The sequence below is a fragment of the Danio rerio genome, chromosome 10 (genome assembly GCF_049306965.1).
Source record: "Danio rerio strain Tuebingen ecotype United States chromosome 10, GRCz12tu, whole genome shotgun sequence".
NCBI classification, from domain to species: Eukaryota; Metazoa; Chordata; class Actinopteri; order Cypriniformes; family Danionidae; genus Danio; species Danio rerio.
Window position 1 is genome coordinate 34,752,785 of NC_133185.1, and position 25,832 is coordinate 34,778,616.

At 34.0% G+C, this 25,832-nt stretch overlaps 1 protein-coding gene and 1 long non-coding RNA gene across 4 annotated transcripts; both read right to left on the bottom strand.

Annotated features, from left to right (window-relative positions):
* Positions 1-551: 551 nt before the first annotated feature.
* zpr1 (ZPR1 zinc finger) lies at positions 552-23,992 on the bottom strand. Of its 3 annotated transcripts, NM_213108.1 has the most exon segments (13): positions 552-955; positions 1,211-1,276; positions 3,846-3,935; positions 4,611-4,721; positions 5,828-5,917; positions 6,010-6,080; positions 6,400-6,526; positions 8,737-8,859; positions 8,982-9,068; positions 9,977-10,047; positions 23,310-23,400; positions 23,488-23,649; positions 23,748-23,983. In NM_213108.1, coding segments are annotated over 13 exon segments (1,326 nt in total). In that variant the 5' UTR covers positions 23,865-23,983; the 3' UTR covers positions 552-835.
* Positions 12,001-22,184, bottom strand: LOC141376403 (uncharacterized). Its single transcript, XR_012386416.1, has 6 exons — positions 22,129-22,184; positions 20,975-21,053; positions 20,779-20,884; positions 20,584-20,654; positions 12,530-12,714; positions 12,001-12,360 (listed from the first exon to the last, which is right to left on the bottom strand). It is a non-coding gene; the product is annotated as an uncharacterized lncRNA (long non-coding RNA).
* Positions 23,993-25,832: the final 1,840 nt, after the last annotated feature.

The window sequence follows — 25,832 nt, forward strand, 5'->3', positions numbered from 1 at the left end:
ACTTTTAATACCGCGCTTACATTTGTCATTGAAATACCGCCACAGGTATTTGGTATACCTGTGTAAAAAAAGGCCTGACACCTCAGCTGGAAAAACTACTAGAGGAAACACTGTGTGGCTTCAGTCATTGTTGGGATACTCTTAAATCTGAAGGAATAGGAAATTGATATCGAAATATATATCATTATAGTTCAATATGGAAAAGAATAAATCGAGATTGCATGTTTGCCATATCGCCCAGCCCTAGTTCCAGCACAGTCATAAAATGTATTATAAGCTTTAACACTGTTGTTTTGATGTCTGCCGAAGCACAAGTTAATTAGACGTCTCACTGAACTGGAAAAGCTAAGTGTAAATAGACCAGCATCATACTTGTTACATATTTGAAAGTGTTTTATTGTCCAAACACAAACCTTTACATGTTACACCCTTAATGAGTCAGTCCAATTACATTGAAAGGAAATAATGTGGCCGCAGAATTCACATCTGCAGTGTGCTTAAGACTACTTTAAGTGTCTGTAGTTTTAAGTACTTCAAAAACGTATTAACAATTTTTGTTGTTACATTATTTATTAACACAACGACCAAAACTTATAACTTAAAAATTACTTTATAGGCAGCAAGGAAAATACACAACCTTGCGCTTTCATTCAAGCCAAAACAGCTGTATTTCTTTTCTTAAATAATAAAGCTGACTTTAACGACAGCAGAAGTGTTAATTACATGGGATATTACAATTACATGTAAAACTGAATTAAATAATGGTACATAATGGTGAATTTGACAGAATTTGCCAATTAGCAACATATAATCTCCATTTTTTCTGACTTCAAGCCTATTTCTCTGCGTACCCTTCTGTTTTCATGTCATTGAGGCCCAAGTCTTCGTTCTGCTCAAAAGTCCTGGTGTATTTCTCAATCTTCATTTCTGGGTCTGGATCTGGAGCATAAACATTCTGCAAAAGAGAGAGAAAAAATTCAATTTATCTTTATTTCTATAGCGCTTTTACAATTTGGATTGCGTCAAAGCAGCTTAACATAGAAGTTGTAGTAAATGGAAACTGTTTCAGTCCAGTTTTCCATATTTTTTTCAAAAAGCGAGGTGGTTAGCGCTCACAAAAAGAATACGATGTAATAGATTTGCACTTTAAAAAATAATAAATAAAACAATGAATAAATTACATTCACACAGGATATTACAGTTTAACTACCTGAAGATAGCTATTTCCTGCTGGATCATCCAGGACAATATGCACATCCATTTCTCCCGCCATTATCTAGGAAACATTTATATAAATTCAACACCTTGTTAATTTAAAACAGTAAATACAAATAGCAATGTGGTTAATACCTTCCTTTATTAATAAACAGTGGCTTGTTGAAATAATTTATAAAATATATATATAAAAACATTGACACCACTACATAAGTCTTTTGCTGAGTTCAGACTGCATGATTTTCAAAGTAGTGGCGTCACAGATGTTTTCCCACTGCATGACTGTCTGGGCTAGCGTTCAGTCGCTGCTGTTTACACTCCAAGATGGATCAGTGGCAGGGGGGTTTACAATGCATGACTTTACAATAGAAAGAATCTGACAACTTGGTCTGCAAACTATGTCTCGCAACTAAACACGTGAGAAGTGACATGGAAACAACGTGAGGTCACACAGTATATATTTAGTTATTAATTACACAACGAGAAAGAAGCCTTTAGTGGGGTAAAAATGTACTTATTTGTCCTCTCATTGGCCGTAGATAATCGCTGATATTATTTTCAATCCGAATACATTTCACACAGCATGATTATGAATCATGATACAGATCTTTAGCATACCAAATATCTCACCGGTGTCAGCGACTCTTCTTAGATTGCGTCTTTGACAGCACGCACCTCCACTAACTGCGCGCGCCCCTCAAGAAACGGCCAAGCCTTTTATACTCGCCGCGTTCGCCGTTGTGATATTCTTTAAAACGACAGGGGCGGTCAAAAGAAACCCACCTTAAAATCAGACGGATAAAAAGAGAAGTAGGAACTTTCTGGAAGTACGTCATATCATAATGTAGTTCAATATTTTTGAACTAATTATTTGTATTGTTTTTATAAATTATTTTAATGATTATAAGCATTTTTATAACCTTTAAGATTTTTTAAATCAAACTTTGATGCATCACTTGCTTTTGTCCATATCTCTGACAGTTTTACCTTTTAAAGTTTATTAAAATATTAAAATCACAAGAAAACATGAGTTGCTCTACAAATATAATTTTATTATGGCAAGGATAAAAGCAAAAAATAAAAAGTACACTTACTAAAAAAAACAGATGTATTACAAATACGATCCAATAACATACGTTAGTGTAAAAGCCATGACTGGTGGAAAACATATTCTGTAATTGTGTACCTGGGTCTCCACTTTTGCTATGATTTCTTTTGGCATAAACTTATCCCTTAGGTTTAACATAAACTTTCTTCTTTTCCCACTGCTGTTGTTATTTCTAGCAAATAATTATTGGTCATCACTTGCTTTTGTTCATATCTCGGACAGTTATACCTATTACAATTTATTAAATTATTAATGACAACAGAACATGAGTTGCTCTACAAATAAATGTTTTATTATCGCAAAAATAAAAGAAAAAAAGAACACTTACTAAAAAATACAAATGTTTTTAGATTTAGCCCGCTTCACAATTCACACATTACTGTCTGGCTAGTTTCTGTCCTATTCTTATGCTAATAAAGACAGTGATGGTCCAACATTCCTGACCATTATCAACAATAAAGCCCAGAGAAACATGGCATCAGTCAATTGTATTACTTTCCAGTTATCAAAAATAATTTTGTGACTTCATTATAGTTTTGTAACTATTAAATTGTTATTAATACAAAATTAAACAAAATACATCAGTGCAAAACCTATGACTGGTGGAAAAACATTCTGTAATTGTATACATTTTGCCATGGCCTCTTTTGATTTTAATAAACTTATTCTTCAGGTTTTTCCAAACCTTTTAACAAAAACTTTCTCCTTTCCCATGGCTGTTGCAATTTCTAGCCAAGAATTATTGATTATCTGGTTTTCTCTCTGATCACGGGTCATAAGATGCGTATACAGTCGGACTGTTTTACATAAAATCTCTTCAAAGTGGTTCATACTCAACTCAAATCAGTTGCGGCGCCGTGTGCACTCTTCGATCGAGTCTCAAAAAATGCCCGACGCACCGCCAGCCGAAACCATGCACCCAAAGCGAACCTCCGCAAACTCCGCGATGACGTCACATTTGCCGTGCGCACTCAAGCGAGCAAGCGGACGCGTCGAGTATAAACCAGGCTTTACTCACGTGAATGAGCACCGATTTGCCTATGATTCCAGGCATTTGTCTGCGGTTTCTTAAAACCTGTAGGCGAGTCAAAATCTGGGCTAAAATCATGCAGTCTGAACTTGGCTTTAGTTTCTCTGAATTTACAATTTACAGTTATGTGCTCAAGTACAACATTGCATTACATATTGTTTAGTTCTGAAAACTGACAACATTTGGTCCAAATTAAAAAAAAAGTCAAAGCATTTTATTTATGCTCCTTTATTTTCTACATAAAATTTCAACAAGATGTCATCTTTATACATGTTTATATTGAATTTTAGACAACACAACACCAGTGTTTTAACTTCTGGTAAATTAAGAATTCAATACTTGTTGGAATAACCATGATATTTAAGTAAGCAGCACTAAAAAAGGAAATATTTTTAAATTTATGCAAAAAAAAAAAAAAAAAAAAAAAAAAAAAAAAAAAAAACTTTATTAGAGAAGCTTTTAAGTGACATTAACAAGTAAACTATTTCAAACCTTGTCGATTTTTTGTCCAAACAGCTGCAGCTTCTCCACTCTGTCAGATGCAGAGCTGTCTCCACACATAAAGGGGTTTTTCGAAACAATCTAAAAGAACCATAAAAAGCACAAGAGCAATTCCAGCATTATGGATGTGACATTTGCAGTAAAATCTCAAAACATAAATTCACATATGTTAATATTAGATTAAAACATGTTTATTTTTTCCAAAACAACCAACCACGGAGTTATGGGATTAGAAAAATATCAATCTGTAAACATTTGTTATATTTTAAATGAGGAAAATAAACATGCATTTCAGATGTGACCAAAAACATTTGGGAGATTACAGTAAACAACAAACTTTGTAGAAATTCTATGAATTAAACTGCACAATCCAAAAGAAACATTGGTGATCAAAAGGATAAGAGTTGGCTCACTATGAAACAGAAATGATTAACTTTATTTTATATTTTTGCATTTATGTGGAAAATCTTCATTATGGATGCGACACCACTCGGTTATTGATGTAACAGATGTGAAACTGCCACTTGTGTGACTTTGGTAAATCAAATATAATTGTTTGAAAACACTGACAGAGACATTTGAGTATTTTACAGTAATGTAAAATATTTGCTTAAACTTAAAAAGGGTTTCGCTATTTTGGTCAAAACCTTTTTTTCATTGCGAGGTTGACATTTGCATGGAATTGCTCAAAACAATCATAAAACAAGCTGTTTGTTAATGACAACCAAAGCCGTTAGTGTAGCTTTGATTTCCTACCAGTTCTTTAATGTCCTTCAACAGCCCCTCTACCGTCGTGAACTTCCCTCCGAGAGCCGCCATTCCCAACTCAAACTCCAGCTCGGGAATCAACACACTGCATGTCTCTGACTGCAACACACACATCCTAATGATGAGTTCCAATTTACACCTGATGTTAACATTACATTTTCTTCAACTCAATCACAAATAGGGTTGTGTACTGAACCAGGTGTCATGCATAACCTCGATGAAAAATTCCAAAGACACTGACTAAACAGCTGTTATTAGTGCTGTAATTATGATTTAGTATTGTTGTTGGGTTTATGGCTGTGTGAATTTGCAATGGAAATGTTATGTGTTTAACATTTAAGTATTGACCTTATTCTAAAATGCGGACGTGTGCCTGTTTTCACGATTGTCTTAGAACTTTCGATTCAGTCGCCTATGGGAGAAATGACTAGGAATAATAAACGGCAGAAAACAGTCAAACTACTTGCTCTACAAACAAATGTTTGCATGACTATACAGACCAAGTAGAATAATATAATAAGAAAATATCAAATTGCAACATCAAGCAGCGTAAAGAGCAGTTTTTAACGTCAAAAATTGAATGGAAGTGAATGAGACCGGAAGTCTCAAGCCAAAAAGATTCAAATGGCAGAGCCCGCTCGTCGGCGGAGAATGAGGTAAATACATTAAGTAATGTTCAGTTAAAATATTTTTGCAATAAATAACCACTTTTATGTCATTCAACAACTTTGTGGATTTTATTTTAAAGAATCATTTCAGGCACCAGTAAGTACAGTAACTGAGCAGGAATTTTACACTGGTATTGTAAAAAAAAAAAAAGAATGACATCCAACCATAATCACATGTGGACAACACAAGCACTTAATACATATCATTGAACATGTACTATACACATATACCTCACCTTTTGAAAGAACACTGCAGGATGTCCATGTTTATATACTGTCCACCCTATACACAACTCCTTAACTTTTTTTAATTTAGACTAATGTAGTAATAAACAACTCTTTTAAAGCTGATTTGGAAAAATAATTGTCTTAAAAGTTCTATACAAATGAATAAACTTAAACCATGCTAAACACATATGTAGACAGGGTGTAAAGCCATGTTGACTACTTTAGGAGGTGGCCAAAAACACGTTCATTGAGATTACCTTGCTAGTGTAAACACAGTAGTCTATTCCAAACACAAGCGATCAAACTCACCTTCAGCAGGTCTCTGGACATATCTGAAGGATCTGTTAAGTGTAGTGTTATTCTGGTTCCCAGCTCTTCTGTGGCTCCTCCTGATTTTACCTATTTAATGATCAGTGATAAAGGTTGGTATACAAGACAAGATCAGTGAAAAAAATTGAGAAGAGAAGCATAGCGTGGTTTATTACTTTTACCTCATTGGTGCGATGTCCACAGCTATCGCAATTAGTGGCCATTATAATGACCTCTTTAAAGTGTGGAATTTCTGCAACTGGATTAAGGGAACAATAAATTGTTTTGCTAAAATTATAACAAGGTATTTGAAAAGGACTTAATGCACCAATTACCCCAATGCAGTGCCGTTTTTACACTAAAATGCTCATTTAAGCCACAAATTGCTTTGTATCAAATTAAAAAATCTCCAAGGGCTCCCTTGTGACATCATTTGGTGAAAACAACAATTTTCCCTGACTTGAAAAAAAATCTGGTGATCTATTAAAATGATGGAAAACTATGTGAATAGCAATTTAATGCACAACAAACATCAAAGTGCATGCTGTATGCTAGCATACTTTAAAGGATACGGACAAGCTTCATGTTTGTATTAGCTGGAGCGTTGCATTCTGGGCAGTTAGTGTTGAACACTAATACCTCATTCCTCAGGGTGTCCAGATCATTGCCAGGACTCTCATCTGCTTGTTCTTCTTCAACCTAAAATAAAAAAGATGATTAAAGTTAAAGAAACAGATTTTGCATTTCTGCACTTTTTAAACAGTTCATCCAAAAACTAATGCAGAGTTCAAACTAGCCAGTATAGAATTCTGACGGTATGATAACCTTTGATGGATAATATCATTGTTTTACGGTATGAAAGTATTGAGATTACTGCTCTAAAATAAGTTCTTTTTTTACATGTCTGGGTAAAAAAAAAAAAAAAAAAATATCCATTAAATCTCAATCTCTCTCTCTCTCTCTCTCTCTCTCTCTCTATATATATATATATATATATATATATATATATATATATATATTTATTTATTTTTATTTTTTTTTGCAAAATTGTCAGGGTAAATTGTTAAAATAAATGATTGACTTCTTCCCTCTTCATTAGTTTTTTAAAACATATTACACAACACAAAACCCATTTAAAAACCCTCAAAAATACCTTAGAAACAGTTGCTGCATCCCAAATGGTACACTATGCACTCATCTACTTACACACTCAACAGCATAATACATGTATGTAGTGTTGTCCCAAATGGAGAACTAATGTTTTTTATACTAAGCGAAAATACAAACCATTTCACTGATGACATTGGCCGGTTGCCAAATCACTGAAATAAATGAACAAACTACCAAATAATCCAAGTGATACTCACTATAGAGCCACTTGGGCAGAGCTTGAGCTCCAGCTCCTTCTTCCTTGCACTTCTTCTACAAGTGATGGGGGTGGGTTGGGTGTACACATTAAGACAGCTTATAGGAGGAGGAGTTAGAGCTCCCCCTCGTTGGAGCCCAAGTGGCTCTACAGCAGGGGTCACCAACCCTGTTCCTGGAGAGCTACCTTCCTGCACATTTCAGTTGCAACCCTGACCAAACACCTGTTTGTAATTATCAAGTCCTGCTTTAGGTACTAATAATTGGTTCAGGTGTGTTTGATCAGAGTTGGGACTGAATTCTGCAGGAAGGTAGCTCTCCTGGAACAGGGTTGGTGAACCCTGCTCTACAGCAAGCAGTGTCTCAAATAATGCCTGCCATGAGTATAACAGCATTCACCACTGGGAGGCGGCATAATCACTCTCATAGGAAAATTTTGCTTTCACCATCCAAAATAGTTATCCAACACGTGCGCTCGATAGCTCCGCCCATTCCGCTACGTGAGCAAACCTGTGGTTGTTGAGTGTGTGGAGTACCCATCATTCCACACTTCATTTTGCCGGTTGAATGAGTGCATCATCTGGGTATTTAAAGTGCACTTATTATATTTTTAGGGTTTTCAGTGTGAACGCACTACTTACACTATTTATACTACAAAATGGCATAGAATAGTGCATAAGAATGCGATTTGGGACACAAAGTATAACATTTGAGCGGTTTAAAAACCTTGTCTTTTCCAAACCGCGGTAAACCTTGAATCTAGTTATAGTCCCGTGCCTAATTTAAACTGCACAATTATAGCCCTGATTTTGAAAAATCTCCCTTAATCACACAGTGTGAACTATCAAAGATGTGATGTGAGAGAATCGCCGACGAGTCGTCAACACCAACTGAGATATTGGGTGTTCTGATTGAAAATAACATAGGCGATTACCAACATTTGCTCCAAACCTGTTTGAAAACCTGAAAGAAAAGCTTACAGTGCGGACGTTGTCTTGCTGCCCTTTCAGGAAGTGACTTTAGAGGCAAGAAGATTTCCAAGACAGCATAATGATTTAATCATGTATAACAAAAGACAGAGCTTTGAGAATAACTAAAGGAATATTTGCTTACTACAATACTAACATCTTGCTAGAAATGCTATCAAAAGTGCAAAACGTCAATCAAAAACATACTTTTACATCAAAACAGATGCCCAAGCAAAGCTTTAAGACACAATATTAATATTTTTGTCAGAAATGGAAGGAACGGTTTTGTGTGAGATATCAGAGGCAGGGAAGGACAAATCTATGCAGTGATCAAAATTTGATCAGGAAGAAAAACCTCTGGTGAAAGAAGGTGAAGCAGAATTTGGATTCAGCCTAGATGCCTTCACGCCTTGAAATCAACTTGAGGCCAGTGTTAATTTTGTCATCATGGCTTTAAACAGAAACGCGCTCCTCTAATGAATGAATCAAAACATGTGCATTCAAAGTTCCAAGTTACATTACTAGCAAGGACCCTACAATTTTCTCAGCAGTACAGATGCTGTAGCAGTTTCTCACCTCTATACCTAGAGCAGCGTTTTGTTGAGGTGTCCTTTTATAATACGTCACAGACAGAGCAGCGTCTTTCTGAGGCGCAAATGGGTTCTCGATAAAACTGTTCCCTGACGGATCATCAATAATCTGTAGATAGAAGTCAAATGAGGAATTTATAAGCTCTAGCATAACAATAATGAACTGGCAAAATGTGGATTAATTCTGTCAAGGGTGCAATCTTTTATCAGTTCACTTTCTGTGAGACTTACTAATGTGAATTCATCCTCTACTTCCTTAAGTTTCTTCAATCTCTGGATGAATTCCTCTATTTTGTCAGCTACAGTTGGATCTGTTGCCTGCAACATGAATGGAATGGTCACAAAAACAGAGCTGAATACATTATACATTATGAAAAACAAAAATAAACAAGGATTTTAATAATTTGGCTTAATTATGATTTGGTTGAAATTGTAGACAGGTCAAAGAAGATATGACTGCTGTCCACATCACATTAAATTTACAAAAGATCCAAAAATTCCACAGACAAAATGTTAAATGCAAGTGAAGTGAAAATAAAATACAATCCTTCACTCCAAATTAATTCAGCATAATGGGTTTGTCAAAATAAAACAAAATATTGTGCATATTAAAATACATATTACATAAAAAAAAAATATTAAAACTAAATTATATATTATATTATAAAGGATGTAAAATGTGTTGCTGACAAATAGGTAAACCTAGTGAATTGAAGGATGGGTTAAAAAAATAAATAACTACAATTACTAAAGCATTTTGGGGTGCACTGTGACCAAAATGACCAAACTGTGACCAAACTTGGACCCGGAGGGCCAGTGTCCTGCATAGTTTATCTCCAACTTCCTCCAACACACTTGCCTGGTGGTCTAGTATACCTAGAAAGAGCTTGATTAGCTGGTTCAGGTGTGTTTAATTGGGGTTGGAACTAAAATATGCAGGACCGGCCCTCCAGGACTGAGTTTTGACACCACTACCATAAACAGTTCTGAACATATCTGACACTAAACTTTAGGGTGTCTTCTATAAATCATGGGGGAAATTGACATTTTTCACTCAGATAATTACATACATATAATTAAAATGAAAAATCAAGAGGGCAAGATGTTTAAAATAATATTAGTTTATTTTGATGCTTTAAAATGTTTTCTTCAACTCAAGTACATAATATAATTTATAATATAACCCCAAGCATAAAGGCATATTTTCATGCTGTTGAGGTGCACACCTTTCTTATAGGTTGGTCCTGTTCTAAACCCGCCACTGCTCTGTCCAGAAGGCCCTCGATTGTTGACAAAGCTAAACACATTTGGACAGACAAAAAGTATGTTAGATTATTTTTTAACAAAATAACATTCTGTAGATGATACATAATAATACAAAACTCACGGCTGCTACTGGGTCAAAGGTATTTTGAAGTTTCAATTTAAACTTGTATAAAAAAGGATGAGTGATTATACTAAACACTTTTATATTATTACAAGTGCTTTGCTATGAAATGGGCAAAATTAAGTAGGCTTAAATGATGTTGACAAAGTATAGAAATAAACACACACAAACACTGTGGCTAGATTATTCCATTCCAAGAAACTATTTTTAAAAATGTAAAAACATTTTAAATGGACAGCAACAGTTGTTTTTCATGCTTTTTTTTCTCTGACCAAACTGCATTTAAATCAACCAGAACTTACACTTATAACCAGGGCTTTACATTAACACCCGCCAACCTGCCAAATGCGAGTAGATTTCAGCGTGGCGGGTAAAACAGACACTCCCACTAGCCACTTTGACTGGTTAAAAAATAATTTTCCCGAATAATAATTCTTAAAAGCAGGGTTCGACCTTAAGGATGATCCAACATGCATGCAAAGGCGATCTTAAAATTGAGAAGCAACACGACTGACAAAAGTAATTGCGTTTGCGCGAGCGATATATGCATGTATGCATGGATGTATATATAATCTTTTTGTAAGCAGCTGCAGTCACTGATTTCCTTTGAATTATTCTTTTAACAGATTATTACCAGGCTTAACATTAATTGTGTGCGTGCGATCCTCCTTTCATTATCACACACAGTATGTTTTTCACCCGTTTTCTTTTGCTTACAGTTATTTTTGTTAATTTGGTTTAATTATCATTTTTTACAATAACATTGCTTTAATGGGAGATTACTCCCAATTTATGTGTAGTTAACTGGTGATCTGGGACCCTTACCCAGATAGCAAAATACACTCGGGCCAGTTCCGGCTAGATTGTCGCCTGCCGAAGACTAACCCCTCGGCCCAACTCCGGCTGCCGGACTCGGGCCGGATGCCTGTGGACTCACTGCCCGATTCCGGCCCGAATCAAGCGGGCCAGATGCGGCGGCCGTAAGCGAGCCGACGCTGCGCATCCGCGCCGGAATCGGCGCGAGGGTAATGTGCGCTGCGGCCCGGAGCTGGCGCGACTCCGTATTTATACACCTTATAAAACCTTTTGGTATTACATTGGTACTTAATATATGGTATTACAACCATTTGAATTTATACAACAGCAAACACAGGCTATAATGTAAACACAAAGTGTAAGCACTGTGTTTAACCTTTGAATAAAGTGCAAACTGCATACACATTCTGTAACGAAAATAATCAGACAAATGACAAAATAAATAAATGTTAAACGTTTATTAATTGCAAGAAAAAAATAGTACTAAAATTTTATAAATAATTTTGTAGTGCACAAGAATATCAATATAAAAACAACAATAAAACAACACATTAAAGACACACAGAAAGATTTAAACAAAAAAATCTAAAAATAACACACACACACAGATGTTTTTAAAACAACCCTGTTTTCCCAATAGACTTAAATTAAAAATTTGTACAAACAGCTAAATTTTATATAAACCTAAATATAGAAACCAATTTAAGATATAGCAAGAAACATCTTAAAAATACCAATGACAATCCGTAAAATATCCAAGTCAAACTTGTAAAAAGTACTGCAGAATTCTGAAGAAACATCTTGAAACATTTTTTAATAAAACATTAAAATAATAAACAAACAAACAAACAAACAAACAAACAAATATATATATATATATATATATATATATATATATATATAAATAATTGCAGAAGTATAAAGTCAAACTTATTTTTAAATAAACTTGAACAAAATCAATTGCACAAACAGCAAGACATGAGTGAGATGATTATACATTTTATATATATACACGTCTTGTGCAATTTTATATTTATAATTTTATTTGTATTACGTTTATTAAAAATGTATCAAGATGTTTCTTCAGAATTTGGCGCACACACATACATACATACCTACATACCATACATATATACACACACACATACACACATATATATATACATATACATATGTATACATATAAATGCAAATGAAAGAAACAAATTGTTCAAGTATCAGGGAACATCCTAATACACTTAAAATGTTGTTTAAAAAATAAAACAAAATAGTGATGTAGACATTTGACACATTAGCTTTCTCTTCTTTCTTCCTCCATCCCTGTCAGGGGCAAGTTGTAGCTACCTTGTAATGCATTTTTCCACTTCTTTATCAGTGGCGTGGTATGGACATTTGTCCTCACTCCATCTGTGATTAAAAGATAAACAGATAATTAGTAGTGAACAAGTACTAATGTAAAAAAAAAAAGAAAAAATTAGGAAAAAAGTAGGCTACCTACGAAGCAAAAAAAAAAAAAAACAATAAAAAAAACAAATAAACTTAAAACACTTTGAAATTAGCAAGAGCTTGAACTTACCAGTTTCTTCATTTGTTCGGGCTGCTCCTTTAGTTGATTTTCAAGCTTTTCCAAATCAAATTGGCCAAAGGAAGGTCAAATGTGTTTACATCTGGAATTTTATCACGTCTGTTTTGGTTTTGTGAAAATCAGGCCCAGCTGCTGCTTTATGACGTTACATGATTTTAAAACTTCAGTCAGTCGTGCTAAAAAAGAAAAACAGATTAGTATAAATCAACCTGTAGCTTATTCTCATACAACTTCTGTAAATACAACAGTGGGTTAGACACTGCTGATATTGAAGAAGATTTCTATTCTCTCAGTGTGAAGTATTTTCTAAGTGTAAAGCAGTCAATTTTCTCTTCACAAAATGTATGTAGTGTTTGCAGAAACATGCCAGCGTGTGTTAAAAATACAGTGTTATGTCTGTGTAAGATTAGTATGCCTACAGGAGCAACACTAGGAGAAGGCTGAGTGACTGATTGTGTAGAATAACTGAATATGTAAAGCACTGATCATATATGTTAAATACTTGTATGAAGCTATATGTGTCAGAAGTTAGAATGAGTAACATAGTATCAAGTTATTATCCTATCATAACAATGTATGTAAACACTTAATCCTTTTGCATAAGTTGCATCTATACTTTGCTGACATAGACCTGTAACATCTCTGCTGACATGAGCTAGTGGGCTGAGAGCCAAGAATAGCAGGACCCCTTAGACTAGAAAACCTATTCAAAAATGGTCAAGAGTTAAAAAGAGACTTAGGGGTGTGTCAAATAATCCTGTATAAAAATTGTAACAAACACACTGAAACTTTAGAAGGTGCAGGAGAGACTTCAGAAGGTGTCCAGGAGAGACTTCAGAATGCTCTGGGGTCTGCTCTGCTCTTTCTCGGCTTTATAATAAAGTCTATTTTCTGATATTCAAAACCTCTGGTCTGATAATTTGTAATTGATTAGTCGTCGAATTTACGACAAATGGCGCTCCAACGTGCGGCTGAGAAGAGATGATCGGGTGACACTGGACATGCTGGGGCTTGGAGGAAAAACACAAATATGTGGCCACGATAAAAACGGTAAGCAATTTTCGCTTATACGTTTGTGTTTTTTCTGCCAAGGACCTGCTTGTAATGGTAAATAAGTCACTTGAACTGTTTCTCCAGCTATAACGAACTACAAGTAAAACTAAAAAAGTAAAAGTAAACATAAAAAAGTAAAGATATAAAAGGAAAACAATGGGGTTTTGAATACCAGGAGAAAATAACAATTTGCATGCAAATGATCTGTGTTTTCCTAAGAGGGCCTTGACGGATAGGATAAACGTTAACTAGTAACTGTTACTCATGTTTGGGAAATTTTTAATATTATGAAGAATATGCATAGAGCATATTTATGTTTTAAAAGGAAGTTCTTAAAGTGTGGTGACAGTTAAGAGATTAAAGCAGATTAATAAAGTAGAGAGAAGCGCGCAAAGACCTCGGAGTACCCGTTCTGTTTTAATAATGATAAATATTATTATTCAGGAGGCTGGGGGAAAAAAGGCACAAATCCTGTGAAATGCTATTTTACTGAAGAACAGTAAAGACGGGAGCAGAAGTAATAGGTCACTCAAGTGGAGTGTAGTGGAGAATTCTGTGGTTATAGCTCTAAGGTTAGAGGCTGTTCGGACAGGTCACTCAAGAAGAGTGAGATGTATTTATGTAATTGTAAGTATTTGTGTATTTGTCTGTGTTGGGGTGCTTAGAAGCTATCACCTTTGATCTAGATAGACTAGAATAGAGGTGAGGTTCAGGTTACACAGTGTAAGAGATGAGTTAGAATGAGTGAGAAGTATGATTGTGTTTAGAAGTATGTTTGCAATAAGAGTGAGTTTAAAAGAATTATGGTTTTATATTATAATATAAAAGAAGGACTGCATATTTTGTGTGATTTAAGAACAATAAGATAGAGAGTGATGCAGTTTAGGGAAGAGATTGTGATACAGAGGAGGTTTAAGCCTCATAAAATTAATTGAGATCATATTGCATTTGAAAGACACAGACTGAAAAGAAGAATATATACTAGTTAAACATTTTTCTGAATAATCTCTGTGTGTTTGAAGTGTTTTTAAGTATAAACTAGGCAGAGAGGTGACTGAAATTCCTGACATGTCGACAGTCTGGAAGAAGGTCTGCTTCAGGAGTGGTAAGAATCTGTCTATTTTAAGAACAAAAGTTTCACAGGACAGATAGAAGCTAAAGAGTAAAGATATATTATAAGGTATTAAATACATAGAAATATAAAGTAATGTAATAAGATAAATGAAATAAAAAATATACATAATAGAATAAGATTTAATAAATAAAAAGTGTTAATAAAAATGCTATTAGAAGCTATACTAATAAATATTAAGAAATTTTAAAAAAATTTAAGCATAGAACTAACTACATATGGAAATAAATTGATATATTAATAAGGAAATAAATTTACTAAATCAGTATGAATCAAAAATAGATAAGTCAATAATTTGAGTAAAGAAAAAACTAGAGAAGAGGAAAAATTTAATGAATATTGATTAATGGAAGAGTTAATGATCAAATGTTTAAGGAAAATAAGTTTAAAGAAAAATGAATTAGGAAAATCTAAGAGACAAAAATGCTAATTTTTGAAAAGGAAAAGAAGCATAGGAAAATGGAGAAAAAAGAAGTCCAAACATTGTTTAATAGAATAAAAAGAAAAGATGGTATTTAAAAATATATATTAAAGAGATAAAATAAAAATTAGAAAAAACAGTAACATTTTGAAGAAACTAAGATTTGGCTTTAAAAGATTAAATTATGTTTAAGTGCAATGAAAAAATTGTTGAGGTTTAAGTTGACTGTTGTCATCTGTTTTAAAGTCAGCTACAGACTGTCATCTGAGCCAACAGCTATTTGTAGTAAAAGTAGTGAGTTAGATGTAAAGCATAGACACTGAGGAAAAATGAAAGAACATAATAGTGAGTTCAAAAATTATATAGTTAATATTTTATGTACTTAAAACTAATTGACAATTAAAAATTGCATTTCAGATTGGAAAAATGCTTAAAGTAAACAAACATGTAGAGGTAAAATAGTAATATGAACTCTAGCTATTGCAGTAAGGATATTGAACAGGTATATTAGACATTAGGCCACCATATAGTACTGTTGAATTAAAACAGGTATGGAAATGTTAGAGAAATTAAAATAGTGTAATATGTAATGTAACTAGTGAGGAAGCACTAGAATAAATTAGGAAAAATAAGTGAAGCACAATCTGGACCCAAAGAAATTATCTATAATAACATTTAACAAATAGAAAATTAAGCATATTTACATATGATAAAAATGATTGAGAATTAGAAAAAATAAGTTGTTAAACAGCAAACAAAAATAGATAAATTAATTAATTAATTAATTAAAAAAAAATGGATAAAAGGAGTCTTTATTTGATGAAGGAAAAAATGGGAAAAAAAAAAAAAAAGTCATGAGCTAAATTCTAAATATATTAATTAAGAGGACATAGGGATGAACTTTGGGGGACTGTAGTCTTGTACCTACCAGACATCTGAGTACACTGGCAAATGGAAAGGTGTTTGAAAAACACAGAGCAAAATGGCTGTGGACACTTGTGACATGAACTTTTTGCCCAGGATTTACTGAGGACTGAAAAAGCTACATGTGCTCAGAGACATTCAAAAGAGACACTAACAAGAGACTGATGAACTGATCAAAAAGAAAAAAACGCTCCACCAGAACTTTACATCAGCTGAGTCAAAGAAAAAAGCCAGCCCAAAGAGAGAGGGGGAAACACAGTGCCCTGATATGAAGGAATTTCATCAGGACACCACAGAAAAGACTAGCACCATCTGTGAACTAGTTGTCTCAGGTTGCGAGGGGGGATAGTCTGACAGTCCATCTCAAAGTAGCTCCTAAAGTCCAAATTAAGTTCAAGCATTACAGAAGGAAAATTAAGAACAAAAGTTTAGCTACCCATTCTTGTATCAAATCAGACTCCTGTCAATTTGAGAGAGAAATTATTATCATGCAAATTTTTAAGTAAGAAAAAGTGTTATAAGGAAATTCTACAGTGAAATTTTAAATGCGTAATGATATATTATGATGAATGTTAAATAATTTAGGTTTAAGTTTTAATAGGTTTAATCATAAAAGTCCTTAAACGTTGAAGGATAAATTACAATGCAGCAGATTGACTAAAGAAAAAGAGAAAAAGCGTTTGATAAGGCAATAGATAATTTGGAGAATAAATAAGATTGGAATAAAGTATTTAAGTTAAAATTAAGTAAAGAAAATATCTTACCGTAATCATGTTATGAATGGCCTAAATCAAGATTGAATATTGAAAACTGGAAAGAGATTCAAATTTAGAAAAATGATTAAAAAAAAATGATACAGTTAAAGGGAAGATTGAAATAACAATTGAAATAAATTCATAAGAGATGGTAAGGTCAAAAAGTAATACTTCTAAATTACTATAAAACAAATTGAAAGAGAAAAGTGTTTAAGAAAAAGATATTGTTTCACATGAAAACATATGTGAAGAATAATTAGAAGAAAATAGTAAGGAATAATAGTTAAAACAGAGCAAAGAGAAATTTACAAAACATACAGTAAGTTTTAGTCAGCTGATAAAAAAAAGTGCATCAAAATTGTATAAACAACTAGTTTGAGGGGAATGCCTTAAGAAATAAATGTTAGCCAAAAGACAGTACCACAAATTAGGACAAAAAAGGAATTAATATATAGATCAGAAAATAAATTAGCAAAGAAAGAAGTGTCAAATTCCAACTAAATGATTGTCATTACAGGACTAAGATGCAGATAAAATCAGCCAGCACAGTGAGGGTTAAAATAAATCTCATGCAGATCTGCCCAGAAAGAAAACCACGAGATGCTGAAATAGGTATAAAACTTCATTGCAAAGTGTAAAAATAGGAGCATTAATAGAAACATTTACTGTAATATACAATCTGTCCAAGACATTTCTATTTAAATTTAAAGTAGTAATAAGTGTATATAAATGACTAATAATTTTTGATGGAATTTAAAGGCAATAATTACATATGAAGACAAAACAAGATTATGTTTAGGTTATGATTTAAGAAAATCAATAAGAGAAGATTTTCCAGTTGAAATTCATATTGTATGTGAAGATATGTTCTTTTGGATGGTAAATATATTAAGTGTTTGGTTTCTATTGAGTTTATTTTAGGTAACTACCAGAGGAGGGTAGAAACTTGTTTGTACTTGTGTAGCTTGATGAATAGCATATACTGTATACACCAGAATGCAGAAAAAGTTAATATTTAGGGAGAAGATCTTAGGATGAACACTGTCACAATAGGTGGATGATTGAATTATCTACAGCTTCACAGAGCTTTAGTTCAATTAAAAGACTTGAGTGGAGACCATTGCTCCAAACAGTGAGATGATGACTGTTTTTGGTTTTGACTGGATAGAGAATTATTCTGTAAACAAGCACAGTTGAGAAACTATGATGAGTAGATGATTGGAGATGGTAGCAAAAGCAAATTATGAAGCTGGAACAGTTATTACATTTGTGACAAAAGAAGTACTTCCTAGGATTTGAAACATCAGCAGAAATAAGTTCATAATGGGTTTGCATTCATAAAGTATTCATGAAGTTAATGAATGAGCAATAAATAAAAACATCTAAAGGAGTATGGAAAATTGTGAATAAAGCAAAAAAGAGAGAATAATTGTATTATGCTCAATTACCAGAAATGGCTGAAAGAGATGAAGATGATCCATCAAGACCAACGCTCAATGAAATATGTGAAAATAATAAACATAATGAGATTAATGTGCTAATAAAGTGCATTGGTGAGTGATGGCATGGAAACTGACAAAAACAAGCATCTAACACTGCATCGCATGAACTGCTATTGGGTCGACCCTTGAAAGGACCCTTGAAAGAAACCTTGAAAGAAACCTTGAAAGAAACCTTGCAAGAAACAGCATGACCCTTGCAAGAAACCACAGGAAACTTTGCATAAAACCTGGCATATAATCTCACCTATAACCTTGCACATAACTCTTGGAATGGTTTGCAAAGATGTCTAATGCAGTAGGGATTTTTATGAAGACACAAATAATTGCCATGTGCATAGCGATATCTGTGCAGGAAACCAGAAAGGAGCCATGTGAGAGAGCAGTGATACAAGGTCCAATTGGTCTAGGTGATTGAGTCTATCTGAGGATGCTCTGGAGAGCTCAGGAGGAAAGGACCATATCTGGATGAGAGCAAATCCAACAGCTGCCAAAGTGGATGCCATTGATGGGGTACCAATGCCTCAAGGGAGCCAAAGGAAACAACTCCAGCAAGGGAAAGCTGACTGGAAACAGAGGAGCCTGAATATTCCACAGCTCTAAACTACTAAGTGCAACGTGTGAAAGCAAGAGTTTATCAGAGCAAAGAAAAGAGTGATTCTAATAATGTGCCTGAGTACCACATACAGAAGTGCCACAAGTCAAGGGATGATGAATGCACAACTACAGATTTCATAACTCAGACTCTCAACCACACATCTCCATCAACATCTTTTTAAAGTCAAGTGAAGATGCTGATAGCTTAGAAGAAGAGAAACAAGGATGAGCAAAGATCAAGATCAACAGTTGATGCTTTTTACGTTTGCATATTGATTTTGTTTGCATATTGCTTTCATGGTACCTATATATAATATCACTTCAGTATATTCTACATGAGTGTGAAAACTAGCAGCTAGCACTGAACCAACTGAATACTTATGCTTAAAACTTTATTGTCTTTGATGTGTTAAGAGAAAAACAGAGTACAGTCTTTTACTTCCTTCAAATCAACAGGGAAGATGTTTGGCTGGACTTCTGTCAAAGTACAGTGGCATAATCTAGTCAATTGATAACAGCTATGTGGCTAATATCAGTCACTAGATAGAGGTAATTAGGAGAACTGGATTATGAAATTGCACTTTGGGGTTAAAAGACAATAATATTAAGACTAAAGTCTTAAGAGGAGGGATTGAAGAAGATTTCTATTCTCTCAGTGTGAAGTATTTTCTAAGTGTAAAGCAGTCAATTTTCTCTTCACAAAATGTATGTAGTGTTTGCAGAAACATGCCAGCGTGTGTTAAAAATACAGTGTTATGTCTGTGTAAGATTAGTATGCCTACAGGAGCAACACTAGGAGAAGGCTGAGTGACTGATTGTGTAGAATAACTGAATATGTAAAGCACTGATCATATATGTTAAATACTTGTATGAAGCTATATGTGTCAGAAGTTAGAATGAGTAACATAGTATCAAGTTATTATCCTATCATAACAATGTATGTAAACACTTAATCCTTTTGCATAAGTTGCATCTATACTTTGCTGACATAGACCTGTAACATCTCTGCTGACATGAGCTAGTGGGCTGAGAGCCAAGAATAGCAGGACCCCTTAGACTAGAAAACCTATTCAAAAATGGTCAAGAGTTAAAAAGAGACTTAGGGGTGTGTCAAATAATCCTGTATAAAAATTGTAACAAACACACTGAAACTTTAGAAGGTGCAGGAGAGACTTCAGAAGGTGTCCAGGAGAGACTTCAGAATGCTCTGGGGTCTGCTCTGCTCTTTCTCGGCTTTATAATAAAGTCTATTTTCTGATATTCAAAACCTCTGGTCTGATAATTTGTAATTGATTAGTCGTCGAATTTACGACAATATTCTCTAGTTGATCTTTACTTTCTAGCTGCATTAAACCTTAACAAATTTAGTGATGTCTTCAATTCTTACAAAGACATCACGAGATGCAATAAGTTCTGTCTTGATCTCAAACTGCACTAGAACAAAGACTGTAAATGTTCATAGGTGTACTGCAGGAGTGTCCAAACTTTTTGGGCCGAGAGATGTTTTTTGGGCTGCAGATGGCCCGCGGGCCGTAGTTTGGACACGCCTGGTGTACTGGAATGTACAGTATCTGTGCATCTTCATGGTGGTCTTAAGATTTCTGCCATAGTCATTGATGGTGATGGTACTTGTGGTGCTGCATTGATTTCTGAAATCTTCATACCTGCCTTTTATCCAGCCTCTTTGTTCAAAGTAATTTTTCTTCATCATGGTATAGATGCGCCTATACTGTCCCTTGATCAGATACATTTACAAAACAAAACATCACTTTAGTATAGTGCCAGGGCAAAACTCACAGGTTGTAATAGATCAATGACATAATGTTGACAGTATGTGTTTAAAATAATTGCAAACAAACCTGTTCTGTCTTGAGATGTATGACAGGCAATCATCGTCCTCATCTGTCTACCAGTCAGAAATCACAGTTGCATGTGGATGTTTTAGTCGAGCTTCCTCATATGCATCTATAATAAAACATCACATTGTTGTTAACCTCCCGTAAAGAAAAGTTTAAATCCTGAAATACTATCAAAGTTAATTAATGCATATAATACCTATAGTGTAAATAATCAGTACACAGAAGGTTGCACAAGATTTATTCGGAGATTCATGCAGAGTGACAGCCTTATGAATCTGAGACATAGATTTGTAAGATGGTCAAGCACATGCATTATTCTGTACCCATGAAGATTAACCTACCATTGTGAAAAATGTTTGATGATGATAGCCAATAACAATAAACCGTTTCAGCTGTTTGTGAAGCAATTAGTAATGTAATGTCTGAAAAGCTCAATCTATGTTGAAAATGTATCAGCAGTTTACAGCTTATAATGGACTTTTAGCACACAACTATAACATGCCTATTCACGTTCAAAAGAGTGTGCCATTGACTTCTTTGGTCGTGATGTACTGCAAAATGATCTCACTAACCTTTGTTAAACAAGAACAACAAGACTTAACCAACAAATATTGTTACCCATTCATTTAAATCAGAATTTATCACTGTCAATAACATAAAAAACAAACAAAAAACATCAAAATCTGCTTTAAGACGTTCAGTTTTACATTAACTGACCATTACAGCTTGAACAAAAGATATAATTGATTCACATAGGCTAACACATATGAATTAAAGTGCATAGTAATATATTTCTCTTGGATAATTTAAAGAGAATAGTAAACAGTCGAGTTTCGATCACTTTTCGTGACTAACTGCATAAACAAGATAAACAATAATATTTTATTAATCCAAAACGATTAGTTTTTATTTACACAATCACATAATTAATACTGTTGGATAAGTATACGCCTGTACAATGATTTTTTCAACATCCACGGTACTTTATAAGGTTAAATCAGGAAAAAAACACGTTGCCATGTTAGTTAATGGATTCGTCTACAGAAACTTTCTTTAACGCAAAGTTAGCATACACACAAATTCGTTTCATGTTTCTTTAAAATAATTAAAATAGTTTTCAGTTACTACACACGTTACAATCTAACATTGTGTTAAAGGAAAATGAACTTTCAGACGTGTTTGTAACTGTTAGCGTTAGCATACATTAGCTCCAGTCGTGTTTCTTAAAGCAAGTTAAATTTCGTATCAAACTGTTTTAAATTACTAAACGCTGTTACAACCAAACACCGTGGAAATGTTTTAAGCTCTAAATTCGCTAATTATACAGAACACAAGCAGTAAAAAGCTTACCTTTCTGACCGGAATTCACGTGAAGTCTTTAAAAAAAAAAAACTTTTTCTTCTTGTGATCTTCGTGCCATGGTGGTTGACAACCAGCTTTTTGGAGCATTACCGCCACCGTCTGGATTGGAGTGTGGATCATGAGTTTAGTCACGCATGTGTTTATTATGAAACCAACTTCTGCTTTAAAACAAAAACAGTCAGCACAGGAGCGTGCTATCTCAAAAATAAGCGAATTTTACATAGTTTTTCTCTAGATGACATGTATAATCTATTTATAAATAATATTGTTTTGTTTGCGTCTAAACATTGCGAACATCCACACTAAATATTCTTTTTTTTTTTTTTTTTTTTGCTATCGTACCATGAATATTTTCTCAAATTATCATTAAACGTGGAGCTAACAGATTACTAGATAAATAAAGGACTTAATCGGTTGCCATCAGCCTTAATCGGTTGCCATATGGTTGACCGGAATCGGGCCAGTGCTTTACAGCCGTATCACAACCGCATGTGCGCGAGCGAGCTGCGGGCCGCACTCGGCCCGGATAACACTCGCCGATGCCGAGTCGGAGCCGGAGGCGCCGGAGGGCAGCCGAGCTCGGGCCGATTACTGCCTGCTATCTGGGTTAACCAAGACAGATTACTGTGCATATTTTAGATACATGGCAATAGTTCTTTTTTAAATCTCAAAAACATAACAAAAATTTTGTTAAATACAAAGTGGATGTATACAGCTATATTTTGCTTGTTTTAACACATTTTAAATTTTCGGCTAAGAAATAATTACTTATTTGTTTTTGGTGTGGTCAAGGATACATTTGGTAAATCTTAATATTGAGCCCAGAAAAGTCATGTAAAATAAAAACTAATTGCAATGCGAAATCACCTGTTCGATCATACACACTGAGAAAGCTCACATACACAATACAAAACAATTGTGAAATAAATGAGAAGGCAAGTGGACATAACACAAAATCTAAATCAAATAATTTTAGCATGTCGAAGTCAAATTTATGCATATAAACTATATTTTTCCAACAAAAGTGTGGCTAGTGGAAATGGCGAGTGGCTAGTAATGCTGGAAATCTGCTAGTCACAGTGGCTGGTGATCAAAAAAAGTTCATGTCAAGCCCAGTATATAACATAAAAACATCTAGGAAGGAGGCAAAATAAAAATATTCAACTTACACCCCTTCTGTGTAAAAGCAGGAATTTCAAAATCAAGCTGTGGGATTCTGGTGGACGCACTGTCAGACTTCACAACCTCTCGGTTCATGTCCTGCACATAAATACAAGACATGCTCGCTTAAAGATGGTTTAGTAAACAAATTAATGTTAAACATTCTGCTGTTAGGTCCATCCTTACCCGTTTGGTCTTTACTTGTAGGGTGTACTGGACACCCTGTTCTTGTATCCGACCAGCTGACTGGATTTCTGTGTTGGACCAGTTACAGTGTGGACATGTGAATGAGCTGATGATGATTTCTTTGAAGAAAGGGATTTTAGTAAGAAGAAGACGCGTGCTTCCCTGAAAAGCATATAATACATTTGTTTAATTTAAAATGTATAAGAAAAACACCACCACCATCACCACTTCTAATAATCACAAAAAAGTAAGCTTCTTACATTTTCATAACAGTTCATGCACAAACTCTCGATGACTGTAGGTTGCTGATCTTCATCTTCCGCATTAATATCTTTAAAAACGCTGCCGCGGACGCGCTCCTCTTCAATAACTGACATCCTGTGAGACACTTTAGGTTAAAACTATTTGCAATCTCTAGTTCACTAGAGAAAAAGCGATTCGATATTAATGAGTGGCGTCTTGCTAGAAGTTTCCAGGCGCTTGCACACGTTTTTCTGTAATAACCTCATGCGCTTGTATCACCACCGGGTCAGATGGAGTTTGGAAAATATGTCAAAATAAAAGTCTCTACTACACGTTTGTGTAATCGCATTTTGAATATTTTTAAAGATGACGTTACCTCTGTTTGTTTTTCTGGTTAAAGTGCTTTGTTTATTAAAACAAACGTCTCATGAACACATGGGGCTTGAGCCAAATTAAACGAATCACAGTAACTACACTTTGTGTTCAATTTGTTTCTGTTAGCTATGATTGCTGCTAGCTAGCCACTTAGTTAGATACTAATTAGTTAGTTTAGTATAAAACAGGGGTGTTTATGATAGCATGCATTAAGAATTTAGCTCTGCATCAGAGCATCTGGCTCCTAATCTCGTCATCTGTGTGAGGTGACAGCTGCAATACCTAAAACATTTTAGCTTCACTTTTTTGTTTCATATGAAGTGGTGTTGCACATCTACACCTTTTAAACAGTCTAAACCCAGTAGGCTATGCTGGTAAAGTTGTTTTGTGTTGGATGTTTTAAAAATTACAAAAAAACAAAAAAAAAAAAATCAGTAAATGCCCACAGTATATAATTTAATTTTAAGTTAGTGCATGTTTTATTGACATTTGCAAAGAGTAAAGTACAGTCTTTCTCTCAGCTTCTGTGAGTACTATATCATTTAATGTGCATGATTTCCACACTAAGGATTAGTTATCACGTAGCCTATCAGATCGTAGTTTGTACATAATGGGATGCTTACACCAAGGCACTTCGTTGGTTTTGCCTCACACCTTTAGTTTGGCTAGCTAGTGCAGTGCTCCTCAAACTTTTTTCATCAAGTACTACCTCAGAAAAAAATTGTCTCTCCAAGTACCACCATAATGAGCAGTATTGAAATACAGCGTAGTAAGCCCAGTAAAGCAGATACAGTTCTGCACAGTTCAAAAACGTGGCAGATTAATTCCTGTTATTAAGAAAATGTATTATTGTCAGCCACTTTAAACATAAATAGTCTGAACGCTAACACTGTACTGTGTTGTATATGTAAAAAAACTAACTAACTAAAAACATCAACATTTAAATTAAAATGTGTAAAAGGTAAAAAGAAAAGTGCTGTACTTAAATGTAAAAGTATTAACATATAGTAGCCAATTCATCAACACCTGAAAATGTTGTCTGGACCTCAGAAATATAGGCTATATGTCATATAATGAATATTATTATATGTCATGTTCATATGTAAATCATGTTTGATAAATTTTGAAATATTTGTAGCATGTATATAATACATATTTGATTCCTCTGCGTACCACTAGAAGGAAGTCCCTGTACCACAGTTTAAGAACCACTGAGCTAGTGTATAAAACTACAAACCTTACAAGATCAAACCCTGCTCATGCATGCTCAAATTCTTTATATTTATCAGTAAAAAAAAAAAACACATTTACACATTACACATTTAAAATACTATAGTCATTTATAGTAAGGGGAAATATATATATATATATATATATATATATATATATATATATATATATATATATATATATATATATATATATATATATATATATATATATACACACACACACACACACACACACACACACACACACACACACATATATATATATATATATATATATATATATATATATATATATATATATATATATATTTATATATTGTAATAAGCATTATGGTGTTATATATATACTAAAGTATTTTTATTTTTTGAGCACAGCATTAGAAATTAAGTTATTGCATCTTAAAATGTACTTATGGTCACAAGGAATCCTGCTTGAGAAATAACTACTCTCCCTCATTCATCTTTCCATCAAGCAAGTTTCACCAGAGGTGGCAG